Below are 24736 nucleotides of genomic sequence, written 5' to 3'. Positions count from 1 at the left end.
TGAGAGCTTTGGGAAATTTTTAAGTAAGAGTCCACTGAGAAGCTGAGCACAGCTAAGGGGCTAGGGATTCAAAGATTGAATCTAGTGCCAGCCAAGAGGTGGGGCCCCTATTAACCCCAGCCCACACTTTGCAACCCTCCCGGATTGTAGGAGTAAGGGTTAACAGGAAGAAAGACCACTACTACAGTCTAGAGTTCAGCTCTGAGTGACAAGGATGACTTAGAAAATCTCAGTTTCTAAAACTGGGTAAAAATGATCCCAAACTACTAGTGCCCAAGTATCTGATAGAGCATACGAAAAAATTCTGTGGAGGATGAAAATGATCATGCTGGGCATCAAATTGCTTCTACAACTTTTCAAATATAGTGTTGGCATTTTTCAAATATAGTGTTGACAAAAATATAAGAAATGAGGATTAGCAGAAACAAAATAAAAATAAAAACAAGACCAAGAGAATTTCAGATTTGGGAATTATTAAACACAGACTATAAAATAATGGTTTTCATATTCAGGTAGATAAAAGACTGAAAATTACAGCAAGACAATTGGAAACTGCAAGAGTGACAGATTTCCATATTTGCAAAAAGAAATTTGAGAACTGAAAATACAAAGGACTAAGAATAACCAAGACAGTCTTACTAGTTCTGCCAAATATAAAAAACAATATATTAGCTGTAGTGATGAAGACAATAGACAGCACAAGTATAGAAAAGGAACAAAAAAATTCAGAAAAGATATATATATATGTAAATATCAGGGCAGGGTAAAAGTAGGTTTACAGTTGTTTGTATGAAAAATAATACAATAATTAATAAATAATAAAAAAAATAAACTGTGTTTTGTGTATGCACAATTGAGAAATAGAATCTCTCTATTGCTTAGGAAAAACTGTTATTATCTAATAAGATTTAAGATATAAATACCCTATGACCAAGCAATCCCATTCCTAAGTTATACCTGCACTAGGAGATACACATAAGAATGTTCATTGGGAACTGTGATTGCCCCAAACTAAAAACATCAGAATTGTCTGCAGTCAATAGAATGAATAAATTGTGGTATGTTACTGCAAAGTTAAATTATACAACTATTATGATGAATGAAGTATAGGTACAGGCAACATGAATGAATTCCTTGTTCAATGAAAGAAGCAGCCACAGAAGAATACAGTATGGTTCCATTTACATAAAAGTTCAAAACCATCAAAAAGTAAATGGCATTGTTTAAGTACGACATAGATGGTAACACTAAAAATAAATAAAAATGACATAGTTATCACAGGAGGTAGGGTGGTATTATTGCCAGAAGCTATGTGGGGAGAAGCTGGCTGATTAGGAAGGGACTACAAGGGGAGTTTCTGGCTGCTGTCAATGTTCTATTGATTTGCGAGCTGGTTATACAAATAGCTACTACCTTAAAATGATTCCTTAAACTGTGTATTTATATTTTATGTACTCTTTTGAATATATTTTTTGAATATTTGTTTCTCAATTAAAAAACAAAGATAGGACATAGCAAGACAAAAATAAACACAAATTACCTTCTCATTACCTACTATGATCTCCAAGATCTCAATGTCCTGTTGAATTTGTTAAAAGTAAAATAGCCAAACTCATACCTAGTGATTCTATACTGAGTAATTATACACTTACTAGAGGCCCGGTGCACAAAATTCATGCACTAGGGGAGAGGGTGTGTGTCCCTCAGCCTGGCCTGTGCCCTCTTACAGCCTGCAGTCTGGGACCACTAGCTCCTTACCACTTGGCTTGCTGCTCCTTAGCACTGCTGTGGAGGTGGGAGAGGCTCCCACCACCGCTGCTGCGCTCCCTCGCCAGCTGTGAGCCCAGCTTTTGGCTGAGCTGTGCTCCCCATTGTGGGAGCGCACTGACCACCAGGGGGCAGCTCCTGCATTGAGCATTTGCCCCCTGGTGGTCAGTGTGCATCATAGTGACTGGTTGTTCTGTTGTAATGGTTGCTTAGGCTTTTATTATATAGATGATTACAATGAATTTTTGATAATATTCATTATGAATTATTAGGTCAAGAGGTTTTTTCCTCAAAATCTCAAGAGAACAATTTTCTTGCTGTCTTCATTTGACTAATTATAAAATCGTGGACTTAATGATACACATCTATTTTCAAGTTCTACCTTTGGAACAATTTAGAAGAACTTACAGATGAATTAACATAACTGCTTTGAACTCTAAAATGGACATTAGAAATTTGCAGCTAACAGTTTGGGATTTAGCAGATCTTCTGGGTTTTATATGGTTACCATCATTTACCCTCAATTGTTTTAATAGAATTTCCAGGAGCCAAAAAAATTTTGAAGTAATGTCCCTCCACATCCAGTGACTGTTGTATTTCCATGACTGCAAAACTTGAAAATTAGCAAACACCAAAGCAACATTACCCACAAAATAAATAGCAAACTGGAATCTCTGGATTTACAAAGATATTGTCAAATTTCTTTTTTTTTTCAAATTTCTTTATTTTTAATAAGTAAAAAATTACTCAGTGGTACCATACAAAATCAAATAATTAATTTTTGCACCTGGTATTGCAATCATCAATAACAATCTCATAGTACAGAAATAAACTAGAGAACGAAAAAAATTGTCATTAACTTCACCTTGGCTTTCCAGCTTAGTAGAACTAAACAGAAGAAATTAATAGCAATAACCATTACCTACAGAAAAAAAAAAGCAACGACAAAAGGGTCTCAGGTTTAATCCTGTTGATTTTGTTTGTATCAGCTAAAGCACTGGTCTCTATAAATAAGAATTGAGAGCATGTTCTAAATTTACTTTGGAAGAGATTTGGAGATTTACATCAAATGATAAGCAAGCTGTTAGATCACAGTTGACTTATTAAATGGCTACCTGGAAAATATCAGTTACTATCATGGAGCACAAAACAACATAAAAGTGGGAAAAGGCTTCTTAGAGAAAAGTCTTTTTATTATTCCTACCCTATAAAGCCATAGAACTCTGATGTTTCTGGATTCAATTTTAAGTAACATTAATTTTAAGCATTACATTTCTAATATGCACAATTGGATAGAGTAGGATATGAGGAACTAAAAATTAATTGCTTATTTCAAAGGTAGCCATTTCCTTTAAATTCATCCTGTCCACTTCTCTCCACCTCCCAATGTACAGATTATCTATTTGTTAACCATACAATTTCACCCTCTACTCCTAAATAAATTTATTTTCTCAACTGGATAATACTTTTACAAAAGAATAAAATAATAAAGCTGGTTGATAGTCATTTAAAGTATTTCTAAATAAAATAAAAGTTAAGTTGAAGATATAAAAATATACCTAACTAGAATAATACTGATGTGAAATTAGTTTTTAATTTATCAAGTACCTACTAATGGTCTGAACAGGGGAGCAGAAGAAAAGCAGCTAGAGGAAAATGACTTTTGTGGGTTAAACTTGCTTTAGAATACATGGTAGTCTTAGAAAAAGAAACACTTGCTGTTTTCATTGAGTTTACAGTGTTGAGTATACTTTATGTCATTTTAATGATATTATTTATATGAACATATGCAACAGCTCATATCAGAAAACAGAAAGTTCTGTCATCAAAAACCTAAAAAAATAAATTTTTATTTTCATCAACTCCCTTTCTGGGAATGCAGAATAAAATAATACGTTTCTTTTTAACATAAAATATTAAATTATTCTTTTCTGTCCATTAGGTTGCTGGGGGAAAAAAATCCAAGACTCAACTAGTGATAATTTTTTAATTTCTAGTTTTCATCTACTTCTAAAAAACACTCCCTTCACAAGACCTTTTAATCTTATATACTATGACAATCAGGTCTAGAGTTCCAAATAAATAAAATGGCTACATGAGAAAGCATATTGAAGAATCAAATGATTAGCTACATCTATTCACATTCACAGATTCTCTAAGAGGGTTGTCAGAGTCCATGTAATACGGTTAACATTTAGTCATCTGACCTACTGCTCATGGCTTACAACACTGATGCTATCAACAAAGATCCTGACGTTTGGGAGATGGTGATATAACAAACTCTGGTTAAACTAGCAGAGGTAATAGAACAGTAAACTGCAACTGTGAAACTTAAAATGTCTACTCTTTATCCACCATCTCTCTACTTCCCACTGGTGTTAAATTCAAAGTCTAATCATGAGAGGTATGGGTGCCTGACACTATTTGTATAGAAAAACAGGCCTCAAAAACTAAACAAATAAGAAATTCATAAAATAGGATTAAACTTTTTGGATAGTTGCATTTGTTACTTTAATTTCCTTAATCTTTTCTGGTCATGGATACATATTTTTTCCTTCTATTCATCCAGAGAGGTTAATACACAAATTTGTTGTAAGCATTATAAAATGACATTCCAATTCAAAGTTGCTTGTGATCATATCCACATAACAAGTATATACTATGCTCCAAAAGGTTTTGCAGTTCTTCAGTGTAGTTTCTTAATGTTATGTCCCTTAAATTAAGTTTTCCTCAAAGGGAAAGCCATGGTAATATGAGCTCATTTTGCAGCTCTGAATTAAGTCACTCTTTCTAAAGTCAAAGAAGTGCTGCAGCAACTTTAAGACAACTTCTGTTAATCAGTGTCATGACTAAAGTAGTATCTTACTGGAGGTCCAGGCAAATCTTCATCTCCATCAGTGTCTGGGGCAAATGACACAGTAAGATCCACATATTTCTTTTCAGTAGTAGGTTTTACAAGTTTATGCATTCTGAAAAAAATAACCAAAGACAAATAATTTGGTAAATTCCTAAAATGAATGATTTGCTGACTAATATTGCCCAGAGAATCAGACTTGTATCTAGACTTTATTTTCATTTTTAACCCCAATAATACATCTGTTTTCATCTATTCTTTCTTTCTTTCTTTTTTTTTAACTAAAAGTTCTAAACTCAAGATACTCATTTACCTAACAGTGAATCACTTTGGACCACTGCTGGTAGTGATAAAGAATATAAACCACTTATTCAAAGACAAAAACAAAAAGTGAAACAAATTCTCCAACACACAAAAAGCATAAACAACCCAAAATGCTTTTTGAAAGCAATGATTTAAGAAAACAAATTCTCCTAAACCTCCTATAAAGTTTAGAGAAATCATAAATTCTTCTCATTCATGTCTCTGTAAAGAGTAAAAAGCAAGCAAGATTTAAATCTTCGAATGCAAGCTAGAAACATTACAGTAAAACACATTTTTAAGTTTCACCTTTCCCTTATATCCTATGTTTATCCTACATACCAAAAAAACACTTAAACAAATTGGCAGTTACAAAATAGTCACAGGAATGTAAATTATAGCATAAAGAATATAGTCAATAACCTATAATAATAAAAGGGTAATATGCTAATTAGACCGGATCAACTGGACGTCCAACTTCCTTCTGGACGAAGCCACGGTGGCAGAGACTGAGAAAGAGGCAATTAGGGGCGATCAGGCCAGCAGGGGAGCAAAGCAGTTAGGGGTGATCAGCCGGCAGGGGAGGAAGCAGTTAGGGGCAATCAGGCCGGCAGGGGAGCAAGCATTGAGGGGCGTGATCAGGCTGGTGGGGGAGCAATTGGGAATGAAATCAGGCAGGCAGGCAGAGTGGTTAGGGGGGATCAGGCAGGTAGGCAGGTGAGCGGTTAGGATCCAGTGGTCCCAGATTGCGAGAAGGATCCCGGATTGGAGAGGGTGCAGGCCAGGCTGAGGGACCCCGCCCACCCCCCCATGCACGAATTTCATGCACCGGGCCTCTAGTATTATAGTAACTACCAATGGGGTCAGAGGGGTACTTAAAATATGGGGGAGGGGGACGTTGTAAAATGTATGATTGTCTAACCACTGTGCTATACACCTGAAACTAATCCTATCTAATAAAAGAGCAATATGCAAATTGACCATACCTCTGCTACACCCACCAGCCACACCCACCAGCCAATCAAGAGTATGCAAATTAACCCAACCAAGATGGCTGCGGCCACGGAGAGAGCAGGAGGCTTGGGTTTCCCCAGCAACAGAGGAAGCCAAGCTTTCCACCTGCCCTGGCCTGCCTTGGCCTCCACTAAGGCTACAAAGTTTCAATTATAGAAGATAAATAAATCCCAACAAATATGGCGGCAGCCACGGAGCTGGAGAGAGCAGGAGGCTTGAGTTGCCCCCGGTAATGGAGGAAGCCAAGTTTTTGCAGCCCTGACCTTTCTTGGCCTCCGCTTAAGGCTACAAAGTTTCAATTATAGAAGATAAATAAATCCCAGATACCAGGGCCTCCACTTGGGTCGCCAGGGGGCGTGGCTGGCCTGCAAACCACCACAGGCCCCTAACCCAGGCTGCCCCACACCCCAAGGGAACCCCCACCCTGATCCAGGACACCTTTCAGGGAAAACCAGTCGGCCCCCACCTGTGCACCAAGCCTCTATCCTATCTAATAAAATAATAACATGCAAATTGACCGTCACTCCAACACCCAAGATGGCTGCCCCCATGTGGTCAAAGATGACTGACCCCATGTGGACACAAGATGGCTGCCACAAGATGGCCAGCAGGGGAGGGCAGTTGGGAGGCACCAGGCCTGCAAGGGAGGGCAGTTGGGGGCAATCAAGCCTGCAGGGGAGGGAAGTTAGGGGTGACTGGGCCTGCAGTTAGGCGCAAACAGGCTGGCAGAGGAGCAGTTAGGCATCAATCAGGCTGTCAGGGGAATGGTTAGGGGGTGATCAGGCTGGCAGGCAGAAGTGGTTAGTGGCAATCAGGATGGCAGGCAGGCAGGCGAGCAGTTGGGAGCCAGAAGTCCTGGATTGTGAGAGGGATGTCCCAGATTGGAGAGGGTGCAGGCTGGGCTGAGGGACACACCCCTCCGGGCACGAATTTCGTGCACTGGGCCTCTAGTACAAGAATAAATAACATTGAATGTAAACTGTAATTGAAAAAAATAATTGATTAGAAAAACTCTAACCCCCCGCCCCCACTTAGTTTTATACACTATTACTGCATTAGCTTCTAGACAGATGTCTCCATTTTCTCTTCTACCTCCAATCTACTCTGCTGCCAATATTCTCTTAAAAAGTAAATCTTAATTTATTCTCTTGTCTAATAATATTATCTGTCATACCCATCTCATGCCAGGCTCTAAACTATAAAATCTTTAATCCTCAATAGCAGCTCCTTCCATTTTACAAAGATATTTTGTCCCATATATAACTTTCATTCTTTCCACCACTTACTCTTCTCCACCTCATCCTTAAGTCATTCAAAAATACTTGATTTTCCAAATACATCATGTATGCTCTTTATTATCAGCTGCATGCCTTTGCACAAACTATTGCTTTTGCCTGATATAATCCATTTTCAAAAGTAGTGCAAATGAAACCTACCCTAAGCACAAGGTTTGATTTAGTAGTACCCATAGTATTCTGTAAAAACCTTTATTATAATAACTCTTCAATTACATTTTAATTATTAACATGTGACTTTTCTTTAAACTGTGAACTCCTTGAGAGCAAGGTCTATTTGATAAAGATGTATGATGACAAAACATTAACAGGAGTAATATTTATTGAATATTTTTTACTTGCTATTACAACACTAGCCCTTACTATTATTTTAGTATTCAATTGCACAAACATCCATGTTTGTGGATAGGAAACTAAGTTTCAAAAAAGTTCAATAAACTACAAATCCATGTGACAAAACAAATAGCTGAGGAAGGATGTGAACCCAGGTATTTCTGAGGCCAAGCTTATCCAGCCACTTCATAGGTACTCAGTAAATTATCTGCTAAATAAACAATGTAATCAAATGAGAAATATCATTCACAAAACATCATGCTGGAGCTTAGACATATTGGCCAATTCTATAAAGCATTTTTATGAATTATTCACAGCAAATTTTCAATTTCACTAGTTAATACACTTCAGGACCACACATTCCAATCTCATCTAGGTACTATATGACATAATTCTAAATACTACTCTTTATCCAAAAGACATTTAGGATCTGAATTAAAAAAAACACACAACCAATATGAGCCAAATTAATGCCTTAGCTAATATAATAGGAATTTTGTTTGTGAAGTATAGATAATTAGGACTGGATTATAATAATAAAAAACAGTGAATAACCTCACTAACTGATCATCATAGTTAAAGCTGACATATCTGTTACAGCACCATCATGTGGAGATTCATTTATTCATATGACAAATATTTATTAATGTTTATTTTGTGCCAGGCATTTGCTCTAGGTTCTTGAAATATGTCAGTGTAAATAAAGATTCCTACCCCTTGTGAAGCTAATGGTCTAGGTCCTGGGGGAAACAGATAATTAATAAAAAACATTATATAGTAGCTACAAGTCAGTGATGAATTCTATATAAAAGAGAAAAAGTAGAGCAACGGAGATCAGGCATGTGAGGAGGGGACAGCAGATAGGATGCAGTATTTTAACAGGGCTCATGGAGGCCTTTTCAGGAGGTACAAAGACCAGAGGTGAGAATTAGCCAGGTTGTTATCTCAGAAAAAGTTACAAGCAGAGGAAACAACTAGAGCAAAGGTTTCATGCTAGTGCATGCCTGGAGTGTTCAAAGAAAAGAATGACCAGTATAGATAGAATTTTGAGAGTAAAGGGAGAGAAGTATGAAAGGAATTTAGAGGAGTAACTGGGAACCAGATCATTTAGGGCCTTGCAGACCACTGTAAAGACTACTTAATATAACACAGCAATTTACCCCCTTATTCTGCTTTCTTTTCTCCATAGCATTTAACACTATCTGATGTACTTGTCTAGTTGTTATGCAAACTCTCAAAGTAGGACAGGGACTTGGCTTTGCACACTGCTATACCTCTAATGCTTACAAAAGTATCTGGCACATAGTAGATACTCCTTAAAAATAAATGGTGAATGAATGAATATAACAATTTGGCATTTTTGTTTTTATACTTCAGTCTCATATTCCAGGAGAGGTGGATCTATTTTCACTTGGTATGTTGATCAAATCAGGTTTCTAAGCCTATTGGCTGAAAAGTTAACATTGAACTACAATAAATTCACAAGGGTATTATAATCTTACTAGAGGCCCAGTGCATGATTTAATCATGCACCTGGTGCACCAGCTGGCTGGCTGTCTGCTGGTGCACCAGGCCTTCCGAAAGCCTCCGGCGCGGCGGAGGCTTTCGAAAGGCCTTGTGCCGGAGCAGACAGACAGCCAGCTCCCCCGCTTTGGCTTTTGATCGCGGGGGAGCTGGCTGTCTATCCGCTGGTGCACCAGGCCTTTCGAAAGCCTCCGGCGCAGCCATGGCACAGACGCTGAGCTCAGCGTCCTGCTGGCCCAATCAGCTACCCCAGCCACCCTGAGTCTCGCCCCCTGCGCCTCCTGCTGGCCCAATCGTGGGCGTAGCGGAGTGATGGTAATTTACATATTACCATTTTATTATGTAGGACTAGTGGCCCGGTGCACAAAATTCGTGCACGGGGGAGGGGGGGTTCCCTCAGCCCAGAATGCACCCTCTCCAATCGGGACCCCTTGGGGGATGTCTGACTGCCGGTTTAGGCCCAATTGGGCCTAAACCGGCAGTCGAACATCCCTCTCGCAATCTGGGACTGCTGGCTCCTAACTGCTCACCTGCCTGCCTGCCTGATTGCCCCTAACCCCTCTGCCTGCCTTATTGCCCCTAACCTCTCTTCTTGCCTGCCTGATCACCCCTAACTGCCTCCGCCTGCCTGCCTGATGACCCCCAACTGCCCTCCGCTGTCAGCCTGATTGCCCCCAACTGCCCTCCAGTTCTGGCCTGATCCTCCTAACTGCCCTCCCCTGCCGGGCTGATCCCCCTAACTACTCTCCCCTGCCGGCCTGATTGCCCCTAACCGCCTCTGCCTTGGCCCCACCACCATGTCTTTGTCCAGAAGGATGTCCGGAAGGTCTCCCGGTCTAATTAGCATATTACTCTTTTATTAGTATAGATGAATCTCTCTTGAGAGGTAGCCAACTGAGCTTGATAGATTCATAGTCTTTTGACTGGCATAAGGAGTAAAACACATACTTCTATCTGAATTTCGATAAACCTTTATATTTAATTTTCCAGTGTGCATCCAGCTTATATGTTTCAATTTCTGTGACTCTTTTGCACATAGTGTGTGATACTTACGTTAACTTCAATCTTTTTGCATGACCAGGCATTATAGGGACATAAAGCATTTTGACACCTTGTACCACCATTGTTGGCTCAATTCCGTACTTTTCCTGAAAGTGAATATCCAAAAGAGAAACAATAATCAAAGCTCAATCTAAATATAAAGTTTTGGGTGACAATGTTTTACAACCAGTAAAAATAATATTTATTAAATTATCCCATAAAATTATGTATAAAAACTAAGACTCAAAGCAACTAATGTATAAAAAACAAACTCAAAGCAACTAAGTGAATACGTGTCTCACTTTGACAGCATTTATAAAATCCAAGAGGGTGAAATCTTCTTTTCCATGTATAGTCCATCGGTCCCAAATTGTAAATGATATTCCATTTCTGTTGTAGAAAGATATTCAGAACAAAAACATCTTAATTTTCTTTCCTTTAATAATAATAAAAACCTCTCAGAAGTCCATTACTTGTAATTTAGCTAGATATTAATATAGGGGGAAAAAGGAAAATACAACTCCTAATTATTCCATAAGCTTGTTTCTCCAACATGCCACATAGGTTACCACTTTTATCAGTTCCTTATTGATTTTTCTAGCATCTCATTATAAATCAGTATGACTTAGTGATAGAGTCCTCCCCCTCTTTTTTTTTTTAAACACCTGCATGAGTTTCACTGTGTGGATGTTACAGTGCCCTACTACTGAACACTTGGGTTGCTCCAATCTTTGGTTATGACAAATGATGCCAGAATGACTATCTTGTACATATTATCATTTGATATGAATGTAAATGTATCTGCAAATTTGAAATACAGTGTTATATTCCCCATATTATGGGTTACACTACTTTATACTCTCATCAGTAATATAAGAAAGTGCTTTTTCACACTCTTGCCAAAATAGATGTTTTCAAATTTTTGGTTGTTGCCAGTCTGGAAAGCCAAAAATGAAGATCCAGGACAAATGCTTTGCCTTGTCACATAGCTTTTGGAACTAGATTCTAAATCGGATGAATCATTAGTCAGATACCAAGGCGTCTTCTAATTCATTTGAGTTAGGTATATGAAACCATATAATAGTACAATGCTAAACAGTGTGACAGATTAAGTATTGGGACAGTTCTATGGCTAGTTTAGTAAAAAATATGTCAAGAAGATAGGGTTTTCACCTGTTCTTGAAGTACTGGCAAGAATTTATAGATTTAGAAAAAAAGGAAATGTGAAGTTGGTATTTTTCCCTTTTGAAAGGTAAAAATTTTATTTTATTCTCATTATGTACGAGAAATAGACCTTCATGCGTACCTGATTTCAGTTTTTCTTACTTCAGTTGTTTCTGTAAACACTATAATTGGAATGGCTAAGTTAAGGAAACAATTTTTGTAAGCTTCAAAGGGATAGCCAGCAGCTACTTTGATCATCTCCAATGCAACCTAGATTTTAAAAAAAAGTAAATTGATTATATAAAAAGCCTAAAATGATTAATGATTTAATTATCTCTACTTAATATCCCTAAATTCTTCTCAAGCATTTCTCTGTAAAGAGTAAAATCAAGTATTGGACTAGAGCAATATAAATTTCTTATAAGTCTCTTCAGTTTTAGCATATATACTTTCAAACTCCCTACCTGTTCTCTACATGGTGAACAAAGTTATTAAAAGAATATATTAACTTAACCCGGTAATCTTCCTACTTTGAAAGCAGATAGCAGAACTCAAAAATATAATAGTCTAAGAACACAATACAGGGGCAGATAATTACATGACTTCTAAGAATAACACTGTATACAGTGTAGTAACTAGGGCCATTGTAAAGATTCTGAATCATTAGGGAAGATTAAATTGTAAGAAAACCAAATCACAAACAGGGAATTACATATTTTTTAAGGCAGAGCACTAAAATCCAATAGCAAAGATCAGGGCAGTTCATTTTATTCAAGAAAAAGAATACCTGCTTGGTATGGAGGACACAAAGACGATTAAGAGGATTAGTGACTGTAAGAAAAATTAGACTATCTTGACAGAGATTATTATTTTTTAATGTTATAATGGCATGGCTGACTGGTTGAGTGTCAACCTATGAACCAGGAGGTCACAGTTTGATTCCTAGATGGGGCACATGCCTGGGGTTGCACTCAATCCCCAGTGTGGGGCATGCAGGAGGCAGCTGATCAATGATTCTCTCTCATCATTGATGTTTCAATCTCTCTCCCTCTCCCTTCCTCTCTGAAATCAATAAAAATATATTTTAAAAAATGTTTGTATACCTGTAAATATTTAAAATGCAGATTACTGTATTTTAACAAATGTCTTGTAATTTTAAATTATAAGATCAATATGTATCCCTCTCCTTTGCTAAGATCTCTGAGTAACTGGTTGGAGGTAGTATAATGGGAAAAAAGGAAAGAGGCGATGAAAAAGATGCATTTTCATTGAAAGAATAATAAACTCACCAAGCCAGAAACTGCAGCTGTGGTTGTTGCTATAGCAGGTATAATTTTACCAGCTATGCGCTTTGTTTTGAAACGGTCAGCTGGTTCAATGCTATACATTTTAGCACGAAGATTTGATGCAGCTGTGATGAAATCTATGTGTCCATTACGATCATCATCTTTTTCAAATGAAAGGACTGCCATCTGAAGGTCACCTGATCATAACCAGAAAAATAGTTTCCTAGTAAGTGGTAAAGATTTTATCAGGTGAAAAGCAATGTGGGGTCACTACTCTGATAGGTTCTTTTTTGTTTATGTTTTTGAATGACTGAAATGTATAAGAAAAATGCAAGGAACTGCAGATATTGAAGGAAATGAAAATAATGGCTTTTATATCACTAGATTAGAGAAGTTTCTAGATTATAAAAACCTTTCTAAAAAACAGAAAAATAAGAAAGTCATGTACCACATCTGCTAGTTAAGTGGTTTACAATAAAAAGGCAACAGTGGGTATTGTATGAAAGTTGATTTGAAACATACTACTCTAAAACATTTGACCTCTGATAACTAAGAATAGGGTTAGTTGGTAAAATAAAAATATGTATCTTTTTAAAAGATTTCTAGATCAGTGGTTCCCATAATCATTCTATAGATAGGTATAATTTGATCTGTGATGAAAAGAAAAAGCAAGAAATGATAGTATGTTTTTTTCTATAACTATAATGAATAAACTAAGATGGTTACCTTTTATTTGTAAAATAAATAGTAGGCTAATCCTGGTTGTTTTCCCTGAATTTTACTGGTCTGTGCATAAAATCCAAAAGTTTGGGAACTGTTGATTTATATAATAGAAAAATGGTGAGCAAGTCTAAAAACATCAACTAGTAGCTCTGTTTTTAAGGAATTAACTGTTCAGTTTCCCTAAGTTTAAGACAAAGTATGTGTGTAGGTCAGTTTGTATTCCCTGTAATTATGGAGACTAAGAAGCCAAGAAAAATAAAAAATCTGTCTATGCATTTTTATCCTGAAGTGACTTACTTGTCTAAGGTTAATGACTCCACTTTTGCTCATTATGCTAGTCATAAGTTAAAAAGGAGTCACAACAGAACCTAAAACAATCAGAACAATAACAAAGCAGATTACATTTGAGCTTTTGAGAGTAGGGCAATGGTGAAGAAAATTATGAATTTAGTCACAGTTAAAGATGAACAGTATCTTTCTTTAGATCATGAAATCAACTAATATCATTACTATATTATTGTTATTAAATCCCATAAGCTTTTGGGTGTAGAACTTAGCAAAAACAGAAATCCCTCCAAATTCAAAACATTTTAATAAAGATTAGTTCTTACTTGTGGTAGCTTCATTAGATGACATAATCTTTTCTAGTTGGAAAATAGCATTCCTCTCATCTTCACTGCTGATAGGAATCTGGTCTGGTTTCCGAGCTGTTTCATCTGTTTGAACAACCTTTAAATACATGTATACATGTTCATTAATGTATCACATCCAATATCTAAGTTTGGTTAACATACTGTTTTATCAAATAAGTCACAAGAGAAAATATACCCCCTATCCAGTTTAATCAGATTATTACTCTTTATGGTGCAATGTGTTTTATACCTTCCTCTAGTTACACAGGGTTGGGGAACATCCGGCCCATGGACCATAAAGGCCTGTGGGCTGTATAAGGCCTGCAAAATCATTTGGTCTGGCCCTGCAAGGCATTAGGGATGAGTTAATTAAATGACAGACCACATATAGTAGGCTAATTTTTAAGTTGATAATTTAAAAAAATATATATTTATATTGGTTTTATAGAGAGAGATAGGAAGAGAGAGGGAGAGTTAGAAACATCAATGATAAGAGAGAATCACTAATTGGTGGCCTCTTGCACATCCCCCCACTGAGGACCAAGCCTGCAACCTGGGCATAAGCCCGGACCAGGAATTGAACCTTCGACTCTTAATTCCTGGGTCGACGCCCAACCACCAGAGCTACTAGTACATTGGCCAGGGCTAAGTTGATAATTTTGTATGGCCCTCGAATGATGTTATAAATATCCAAATGGCCCTTGGCAGAAAAAAGGTTCCCCACACTTGCAGAAGTAGGTAATATTATGTTATTTATATGTTTTCTTTATTATCTGTCTCCTAACATTGACACCTAAACTCTATGAGAACCTTTTTTCTCGGGGATGCTTACTTTGTTCATTAAGAGAACCACAATAAATATATATAAAACAAACTTGTTTATAGTGAGTGTTAAAAATATTTACTGAATAGCTTGTGAGCTCTGAATTTATATGGTTCTCTTTTAAAATTCCACACTAAATAAAGTTGATAATAATCAAAAGTTTGTAATTCTCACAAATCAGTTTCAAAACAAACTTCATGGCTCTAACTAGTACAGAGCTGTTTTCTGTCTTTGAAGAAACAGAAGATCCATAAAATATATACGCATCCTTTAAATATTTCTTGATTGCTGACAAGCAATTCTTTTCCAAAGAATATGTCTTCCTTCATATAGATGCAAGGCAATATATACAAGTACTTTATCCTTAAGGAATTACTTACTGGACATCCCATAATGGTAGTGAAGTTAATATTCTCAAACTAAGAAACTAGCTACATCATCACTAATTAAAGCACTATTTTTTATTTTAAAAAGACATCTAACTCATGTTTTTATAACCCTAACCTGGATTCTCCAGGTTTCGAATGGAATTTGACATATACAGAAGTTCAATAACTATTCGCCAAATAAAAGAATTTCTAAACATACCTTACTGGAAGGTTTGAATTCCTGAATCTTTACTTGTGAAAGAATATTCAAGAGGGTACCTGCTGATATGTCCTGTTTTTAAAAAAAGTAATTTATCAACAAACTTATTCATTTAATTCTGAATTCTAAAGCTAAAATCATCCCATAAAAAGTCCTTTATACAAAAATATTTGAATAATTTATCATTTGACTATTTAAACCACACCCATTTATATGACAGTTATCTTTATTTCTATAGAAATATCAACTCTATAAAGACTGGGGTAACAGTGGTATGTGCAAAAAACTACTTATTTGTCAAGAAACCTAAAAATTTTAGTTCTTTCCACAAATTTTTATAAAGGTAGTTTTATGACTGGTTGTATCAGACTAAGTGCTTTAAGATTGGGGACTATGTCTTCATTTTTTTACAAAGCTCTCGGCATAAAATTATACTCAATAAATAAAATAAATAGGTAAATGGAATTCATACCTTTGAAAACATGAATTTATTTAAATGGTTCAAGATGAACCTGGATAAATGGCTGCTTAGGAAAAACTGAGACAAACTGCTTTTGAAGTCACCTATGACACATCACAAAATTACCACTGTTTTTACAAAAAGAATACTAGACTGTATGCCACTATTTTTACCGGACATTCACAGCATATTTTCTTTACATTAACTCTAAAAAGGATTAATCTACAACAGGCATTTTTATCTGGATCCTAGGAAACTAGATTTATTTGGATCTAGATCTAAAATAGTCAGAATTAGAAATCTGGTTCATATTTCCCCATTTAGCCTATATAAAGGTGTTACAATTTATTTAGCTCTAATATGCATTTGTGGGGAAAAATTCACTACTGCAAATTTGCCTCTCAAATGAAACTGTATTAGATCCTTTATAGTTAGTCAAAAAAGATAATGCCTAAAAGAATGGATATAATGATAAGGGCTAAGAAATGTCAATATGAGGTAGCATCATTTTCAAATTTCCTGAAAAGAATATAAAAAAGCATCATAAAATAAGCCAAACAAATGTTAACAAAGAGAATCTCTAAGGAATATTTTAAATTTGCTATAAAATAGTTCCTTTTGGGATTCAGAGTAATTACAATTGAAGTTATTATGTTATAAATGTTTTAAGTACCACGCGCTAACCTATTGCGCCACTGGAGCTCCGATTATGTTATAAATGTTTTAACAATAAAGCTAAGGCTGCTTTTATAAATATGTTTCACTACTTAAATTTAGAAAGAAAGGAAATTAACTTTCTTCTACTTAGTAATGCTGCAATGAGATTTTAGCTCTTGCTATGGACAACAATGCAACAAAATAAAAAAAAATTCTCATAATATATAAACACATTTTGATGATGGAATTAGCTGGTAAGTCATCTAATACTACCCTGGCTTTGTATCATTTGCTAAGGCTTGAAGGATATCTTACCTCTTCTGTAAATGGAATGCAATAGATTGTAGCATATAATTTTGCAGCATTCAGAAGGAAACTGAAGTGCCTTTGAAATTAAAAAAATAAAACAAAGTGTGAATGCACAGTTTCAAATAAGATGTTTAATTCACCAGAAACTAGTCTCTAAAATGTTGAAGAAAAATAACCATAGAATTTTTGTTACAGGATTATTTTTTTAAAAGTCAGTCTGTGAAATTCTGGTCTAGACCTAAGTACTGTAGAGGCTACAGACAGAAAACATCAGATGTTCATCCTCATAAGCACTGATACTTAGAAGTAGTTATCATGATTACTTTGGGGATATGAGTGGCCAGAGAAGCAAAAATTAGATTAGTGAAAGAAAATTCATTTTAATTCATAAAAAAGCATTATTTGTTTTTAAAAAGTCTATGTCAGGTTCATACTAAGCAAAAGAGTGTACAAAAACAAAGAAATGTAAGTTTGCTAGAACAAGCAGTCAGGATTAGGTGAGTGAAAGCCTAAAATAAGCACCAGATGAAAACCTAAGCATAAAGGAAGGCTTACACACAAAGTGTTTAGTGTGTGTGTGTGTGTGTGTGTGTGTGTGTGTGTGTAAATAAAGTGTATATCTCATCTGGATAGGTATACAGGTATTCACTCAAAGACCAACTCCTTTGAAAATTAATTTGAGGCTATTTAGGGAGATATTTAGTAGTAATCATTCTTATCCCCAAATAACTTAAATTTCCTATATACTAGCTTCATTAAATAGAGAACATCTGCTGTCACTTCACTTTTTATGGATAAAGTCAAAGAGGTGACGCTTTGGTTTCATTTTAGAAAAGATAAAAATAATGAGGTTATTTACCATAGAGGATAAATAAGTTGTGTGGAAAGAAGGGTTGTTGTGACTGGCTTGGTTGGGCAGACTATGTTTAACATTAAAGAGTCTGAAAATGTCACCCAGTAAGATAATAAGCCTATACAAAGTTAAAAATTTACAAATAAATATAAACCTGGATGTAAATACTTACAATGGTTCATTAAAATCAAATTTTATTGGACAGGGAGGTCTCTTTGGTGACTGCCAAAACAAACCTAATAAAAGATAGAATATTTTAAATTGAGATAGCCAGCAATAAATTACATTAAACTGTCTTCTCAATACTCAACTATACTTACTGCCATCTTTTAATCGAGTATCTAGGGGGAAACAGTGAAGAAGCTGAAGAGCCTAAAGAAAAAATGAAGTAAAAGAAAAATGAAAACACACAGATAGATGTACAGTGAAGTCTCCCAGCTACTCTTGTACTACATCTGTACATTCTGGATTCTGTCACTGCCCTCACCTCCCGCCCCCCTCCTCAAGAACCTGGAATAAGCTCTATTGTTATTTTAAAATCAACACTAATAGTTTGTCATTATAAGAAATAATATAAATGAAGCCACTTAAAAATGGGTCTGAGCTGCCATCCTGGAAGAACTGCCTTACAGGTCTTAACCCTCAAACCTTTGGAATATTAAACTGGGTGAAATAATCACTGGACTACTATATTCCAAATAACTGTTTATAAAGCTAACAGGAAAGCATTATGACTATTAGACTGATAATTAGATATTCTTTAGAATTAGCAACACTATGCTGGTATCTGCATCTATAGAAATTCCTTCTTTGGAGTATGAAGAACCGTAAAAAAAAAAAAAATCCTCCTTTCTATTCCTGTAATTTTTCTCCTTCTCCTTCTCATGATATCCCTTGCCTTCACCTCCTAATCAGAATACTATTCTAGTTTCTGCTTGAATCAGTTCTTCCTAAATAGCTATTCTTTTGGATCTCATCTAAATGCTTATTGCCGCTCAATCTGGCCTTTTATTTTTAGGTTAACAACATTTACAGTGAACACAAATTAGATTATTTCATCGCTTTTTACAGAAATGGTGGTGTATTTTACATATTACTCGGCAACTTTCAAATTAAAACAATATTAAACAGTAAAGTACTTATTATTTTGTATTTTAAAGTAGTATGTTTGGGATTTGCTTCAAAACCATCTGGGGAAGGGTGGAGTTAGAGATTAAAACAAGATTATCTAGGACTTGATATTTATTCAACCTTAGTGATAGATACATGAGGATTACATGGGAATTCATAATACTATTTTCTCTACATTCTATTATTTTCAAATTTTTCCATTATAAAAAGTTTAAGAAAACCTACTAAAGAGAGAGTACAGGACACATTCTAGCAATTGTTAAGTTATTGGAGGTAAAAATAACAGCCAATATTATTGAGTATTTATGGGCCAGGTTCTGTTCTAAATGCTTTATACATGTACTAGAGGCCCGGTGCATGAAATTCGTGCATGGTGTGTGTGTGTGTGTGTGTGTGTGTGTGTGTGTCCCTCAGCCCAGCCTGCACCCTCTCCAATCTGGGACCCCTCGAGGGATGTCCAACTGCCTGTTTAAACGGGCAGTCACACATCCCTCTCACAATCCAGGACTGTTGGCTCCCAACTGCTCACCTGCCTGCCTTCCTGATTGCCCCTAACTGCTTCTGCCTGCCAGCCTGATCACCCCCTAACCACTCCCCTGCCAGTCTGATAGATGCCTAACTGCTCCCCTGCCAGCTTGTTTGCCCCTAACTGCCCTCCCCTGCAGTCCTGGTCACCCCCAACAGCTCTCCCCTGGAGGCCTGGGTCCCCCCCACTGCCCTTCCCTGCAGGCCCGGTTGCCCCCAACTTCCCTCCTCTGCTGGCCTGGGCACTGCCAACTGCCCTCCCCTGCAGGCTTGATCGCCCCCAACTGTCCTCCCTTGCAGGCCTGGTCCCTGACAACTGCCCTCCCCTGCAGGCTTGATCGCCCCCAACTGCCCTCCCTTGCAGATCTGGTCCCTTCCAACTGCCCTCCCCTGCTGGCCATCTTGTGTCCACATGGGAGCAGCCATCTTGTGTGTTGGAGTGATGGTCAATTTGCATTTTAGTCCTTTATTAGATAGGATTAACTCATTTGAGCCTCATCACTGCCCTATCAATTAGGTACCAACTTATTACACCCCTTTTACAAATGGGGAAACAAACACAAAATATCATTATCAGACAGGATGGAGAAGGCAAAATTACAACAAAATTTCTGACTGAATTTCTCTATTTTTACAGTCTTTTCCTTTACTCTGAAAAACAAACTACATTTAGACTACTGATGAAATATATTCCGTATACTCCAGAAGGAATCTCTATCTAATAAAACCCAATTTTGTAAACAGAAAGAGAAGGATAAGTTAAATTTACATCTAACAAGCTAATTAGTGAAGTTTAAATGCATTCTTTAATAAGTGACATTTAAAAAGAAATTAGTTGTGTGCTCAGCACTTGTTCTCATTTAATTTACTACTTATTTCTGAAAAGCTTCCCGAAAGAGTAGACATTTCAGGTCAATGAAATTAATTTGGTAGTAATTAAATAAGCCAAGGTCAGACCTTTTCTTAATGTTTTATAATGCATACTTACCTTATGGTTAAAATATTTTTCAAACTTTAATCTTGCTAATTCTACACAATGGGACCAATTTCTAGGTCTTCTGCTAAGTAATTTAATAACTTGAAATGAGCCTTCTAAACTGTGTCCAGTTTGTAGCTTCTAGAATGAGAGAAAACAAAACAAATGCATTTCCATTATAAAAAGTTTAAAAAAACCTACAAAAGATAAGGACAAACAACAGTTCTCTCTCTGCCTTCCTCCCTCTCTCCCAGGTGAGTATTAGTCAAAGTTTGAAGTGCCATCTCATGCTCCTTGTCCTTGCTTTTCTCCTCTCTCCCTTTCTTTTCTTTCTCTTTTGGAGGGGAAACAGCAAAAAAAATAGCACATGAAATTTTAACTCTAAAGTTTCTTGTCTCCCAAATTATTCTCATGTCTTGCTAGCTACTGGTAGTATATATGTACTGACTAAAAGAAGTACTAAGAAAATGTTTTATACTAAAAAGCTAGCATTTTTAGGATTAAAAATATATGAGAGTATAAGTCTGAGATATTACTATCTAATCGTGAAAGTTTCACTAGAACTCAGAAAGAGCTGCTTTATTATTTGTAGCTCTCCTAGCACTATATACACTCTTATTAGGTTGAACCATATGAATTGATGTTATGTGGGTAAAACATGGTCAAATAGAGGCAACTCCATATGGTTCGACCAAACTAAAAAAAAACCCCAAAAAACTAAAAACGTTTTTATAAAGATCATTTGTGACCTGCTAATTTTAAGATTCTTCATATACTTACCACAAACAATAATAATCCATTAAACTCTTTTTAAAGAGGTAAAATAAACCAATAATAAACCAATTGCAGGGAACTTTTAAATAAAATTACACAAAGTGTTGTTTGTATTAAAAAATATTGATTTTTACCTGTAAGACTTCTTCTGCAGATGAATAGGTTTGCCAAAACTTGTTAAATAATGAAGGCTTGTGGGAAAAGGAACTTTCAAACTATTATGGAAAAGAGAGAAAAAAGTTACAAACAGAAGTCTAATTGGAAGGTGGAGATATCTTCTTTTCTACTACTACAAAAAAAAATTCCTTTAACAAATATCTTTATTACCTTATCTCTTGCCCATTGTATAGTATGTTCAATAGCAGCTGGAAAGGATTTCAGAGTACAAAATGGTATTTCCTCTTCTGGGGGATCCCGCTAATTTATAAAATGTGACAACAGACAGTTAAGAGAAGCAATGGCAATTTTTTATTGGCTGAATTTACCTGAATGCTTTAAGACCATTAAAAAAATGGAAGTTCAAAAATAAAAGAAATCCAATCTTTTTATATCTTCTCTCTTCTAGGCACTAAGAAGACAAATTGATTCTTCTGACACTTAATCTACTTGTTAATAGCAATGTAAAAACAAACATGAATTCTATGATCACTTTTGGCACCATGTGGCACTCATGGAAGACAACACCACCATATTTAATTATTTTTTTCCCTCCCAGAATCGAGGTTACATTTAAAACTTTATACTACTCCCTATTATGAAAAGTAATACAAGAATCCCCAATACAGTTCTCAGGATACCATGAGTTTCTCCATGGAGATAAAAACTGGGGAACATGAAAAAGTCCTTGATGCTTGGTACAGCTTTGAGTAGAAAGTATATAAAGTAAATGGCAAATGCCTATATTGTCTCAGGTAAAAAGGAACCACTGAAAAAAATCTATATCCTGTATAGGGTACATTTGGCCACGCTTATTTGTATACCTAATATAAAATGACTCACTTGGTCTCTTTTTACTTGGATATTTATATTTTAGTTTGTTGATTATTTAAATATCATAAAATATAAAAGAGGTGAGAAGAGTATTAAATTCTCAATTTTGAGTATGAAATCAGAGAAGACAGGAAAAGGTTTGAGAAAGATATAGAACAAGAGAATCAACGGAACTTTTGGAATTTTATAATATTCTCTACTTTGAAAAATTTCCAACATAACAGCTAATATATCATGATTTCCTCCATCTAATTTCCTACAAATTAAATTCATCAACTTGTTTACTATGTTTTTATTATAAAACTTCTGATTTCATGAGAGTAAATGGGAAAATATTATAAAATGTTTGAAATATTACTAAACATTTTCATTAAATAAAGGGATATTTACCCATGTAAAAATAGACTTCTTTAAAAAAAGAAAAAAGTAAAAGAAAAGAAAAAAATATATATATACTTCTTTCAATTTTACAACTGAGGTTGATCTTTCTTTAAATCCCAAGGCCTGCAATTATTTCTTAGGCCAGTGATTTTCAGCTTCATTAGTATATCAAGATTACTGTGGGGGTTTAAAAAGGTTATATCTATATATCATTTATATTAAAAAAAATATATATATATATCCTATCTAATAATAGAGTAACATGTAAATTACCATCACTCTGCTACGCTCATGATTGGGCGGCGGGAGGCTGGGGGGCGGGACTCAGGGTGGCCTATCCGGCCATTGAGAGGCACGGATCCGCTGCCACTGAGGGGGGCTACCCTGCTGTTGAGAGGCGCAGGGGGCGGGACTCCCGCCCCCTGTGCCTCTCAACAGCCAGATCCGCGGCCGCTGAGGGGGCCTGCCGCGTACACCCAGCTGTGCCTCTCAACGGCAGGGTAGCCAGGTGTCCGCGGCAGCCCCCCTCAGTGGCCGTTGAGAGGCGCAGGGGGCGGGAGTTCCGCCCCCTGTGCCTCTCAACATCAGGGTAGCCCCCCTCAGTGGCCGCGGACCATCAAAAGTTGGGGAGCTGGGTGCCTGTCTGCTCCGGCACCAGCGGACAGGCACCCAGCTCCACCGCGAAAAGCGAAAGCGTGTAGGGGACCCTACACGTGCATGATTCAATCATGCACTGGGCCTCTAGTATATATATATATATATATATATATATATATATATATATATATATACACACACACACACACACACATATATATATACATATACATATATATATATATATATGTGTGTATATATATATATATATATATATATATATAGAGAGAGAGAGAGAGAGAGAGAGAGAGAGAGAGAGTTTGGTCCCTAATATTTCATGAGTTACAGTTGGATGGTTGTTAGAAAACTAATCAAGCAGCTTTGAGAAATAAACAGTAAAAGATAGACTCCAAACCAAAATTTTGATGATTTAAAAAAATCAGTTCATCTATGTTTTTAGAATTGTACATACACATATGTATGAATATCACTGGCAGATCAAAACAGGATTAGAGAAGCTAAATCAAATTTGTGGACTGATGAAGATAATAAAATGATGAGACATAAAGAAGAGACATTTACTTTAAAAAATTGGTTCACTTACATGACTAATATAAGACTCGGTCAAATGAGGTACAATAACTTCAGTGTGTCCCTTAGTGCCCATTGTTCCAGAATCCAGGAGAGGCCGTAGATTTGCTACAGAACGGCTATTTGAAAAGACAATAGGAAACAAGCACAAAAGTGAGTAATAGCAATGCAGGCAGAGGAAATCCTACTACTGTCTACTGACTACTTCACACACTGATCACTACTGGACTATATTTTAGGAAACATACATTACCACCAAACAACCCATTAATCATTTCTGTCCCCTTCCCCCAACAAATTATGTTGTTCAATCTAGTCATTTTTGTCTCTACCTTCTACCACCACCACCACCACCACCACCACATTTTGGGCTTGTTTTCCATTAGGTTAACTCTTAGCTATGTTATCTTTTCTTCTTTTGCTTCCTATTTCTTCTTTGGTTACTTTCTGGCTATCGGTTCTATCCCACTGTATCTTCCCAATACTTTCTTAATTCCGAACAATACTATACCTTCTTAAATATTTATAATACCTGTATTCTATACAATTTATTAAAGTTTTTTCCTTCTTCTGACCAAGAAAGGAAAAAATAAACTTTCCACTATACTCTCAACTGATAAATTTTTCTGTTAATATATTTGCTCTAACACCTTAACATTCAAGAGACATATAAAGATGTAAGAAAAATTATGTAAGATGTACACATTATAGTCATCCATTCTTGTTATTTCACTAATATTTACTGAATGACATCATGTGTTGAACACCAGTGATACAGTGATGGAAAAATAAACGGTTCCTAAATAAATGATTTAATGAGGAAAAAAACATTAAATAAATATGTGTATCAATAAAATTAAGTGCTATGAAGGAAAATGCTTAGTGCTATGAAAGATTACCATAGATTTTAATTTAGAATTTGGCAGTTAAAGAAAGAAATTTAGGTTGCAACTATAGGGTGAAGAAAAAAACTAAGGTAAATGAGGAATAGGTAAATTTGGGATCAGGAGTTTTGGAAAGAGATAAACAATTTCCTGAGGCTGAAGAAGAGTATGTGCAAGTTTGAGGTAAAAAAAACCTATACTTATAATAGGGTAATATGCAAATTGGACGCAGTCACATAACGACCGATCAACAGGAGTGTGGGA

At 36.0% G+C, this 24736-nt stretch overlaps 1 protein-coding gene across 1 annotated transcript in view; it reads right to left on the bottom strand.

The window, feature by feature from the left end:
* Nucleotides 1–2470: 2470 nt before the first annotated feature.
* UBA6 (ubiquitin like modifier activating enzyme 6) overlaps nt 2471–24736 on the bottom strand; it is a 67819-nt gene continuing 45553 nt past the window's right edge. The window contains exons 20-33 of the mRNA XM_079771376.1: nt 23602–23707; nt 21357–21446; nt 21164–21244; nt 20268–20396; nt 17944–17995; nt 17796–17859; nt 16777–16846; nt 15345–15416; nt 13913–14030; nt 12582–12775; nt 11435–11562; nt 10431–10518; nt 10141–10235; nt 2471–4736 (exon numbers count right to left, since the gene is read on the bottom strand). Of these exons, the coding sequence (XP_079627502.1) occupies nt 4601–4736; nt 10141–10235; nt 10431–10518; nt 11435–11562; nt 12582–12775; nt 13913–14030; nt 15345–15416; nt 16777–16846; nt 17796–17859; nt 17944–17995; nt 20268–20396; nt 21164–21244; nt 21357–21446; nt 23602–23707 (1423 nt within the window). The 3' untranslated portion in view covers nt 2471–4600. The remainder of the gene's footprint in view (nt 4737–10140; nt 10236–10430; nt 10519–11434; nt 11563–12581; nt 12776–13912; nt 14031–15344; nt 15417–16776; nt 16847–17795; nt 17860–17943; nt 17996–20267; nt 20397–21163; nt 21245–21356; nt 21447–23601; nt 23708–24736) is intronic.

This window comes from Cnephaeus nilssonii (genome assembly GCF_951640355.1).
Source record: "Cnephaeus nilssonii genome assembly, chromosome: 1".
Classification (NCBI taxonomy): domain Eukaryota; kingdom Metazoa; phylum Chordata; class Mammalia; order Chiroptera; family Vespertilionidae; genus Cnephaeus; species Cnephaeus nilssonii.
This window is presented reverse-complemented; position numbering and strand designations above follow the sequence as displayed.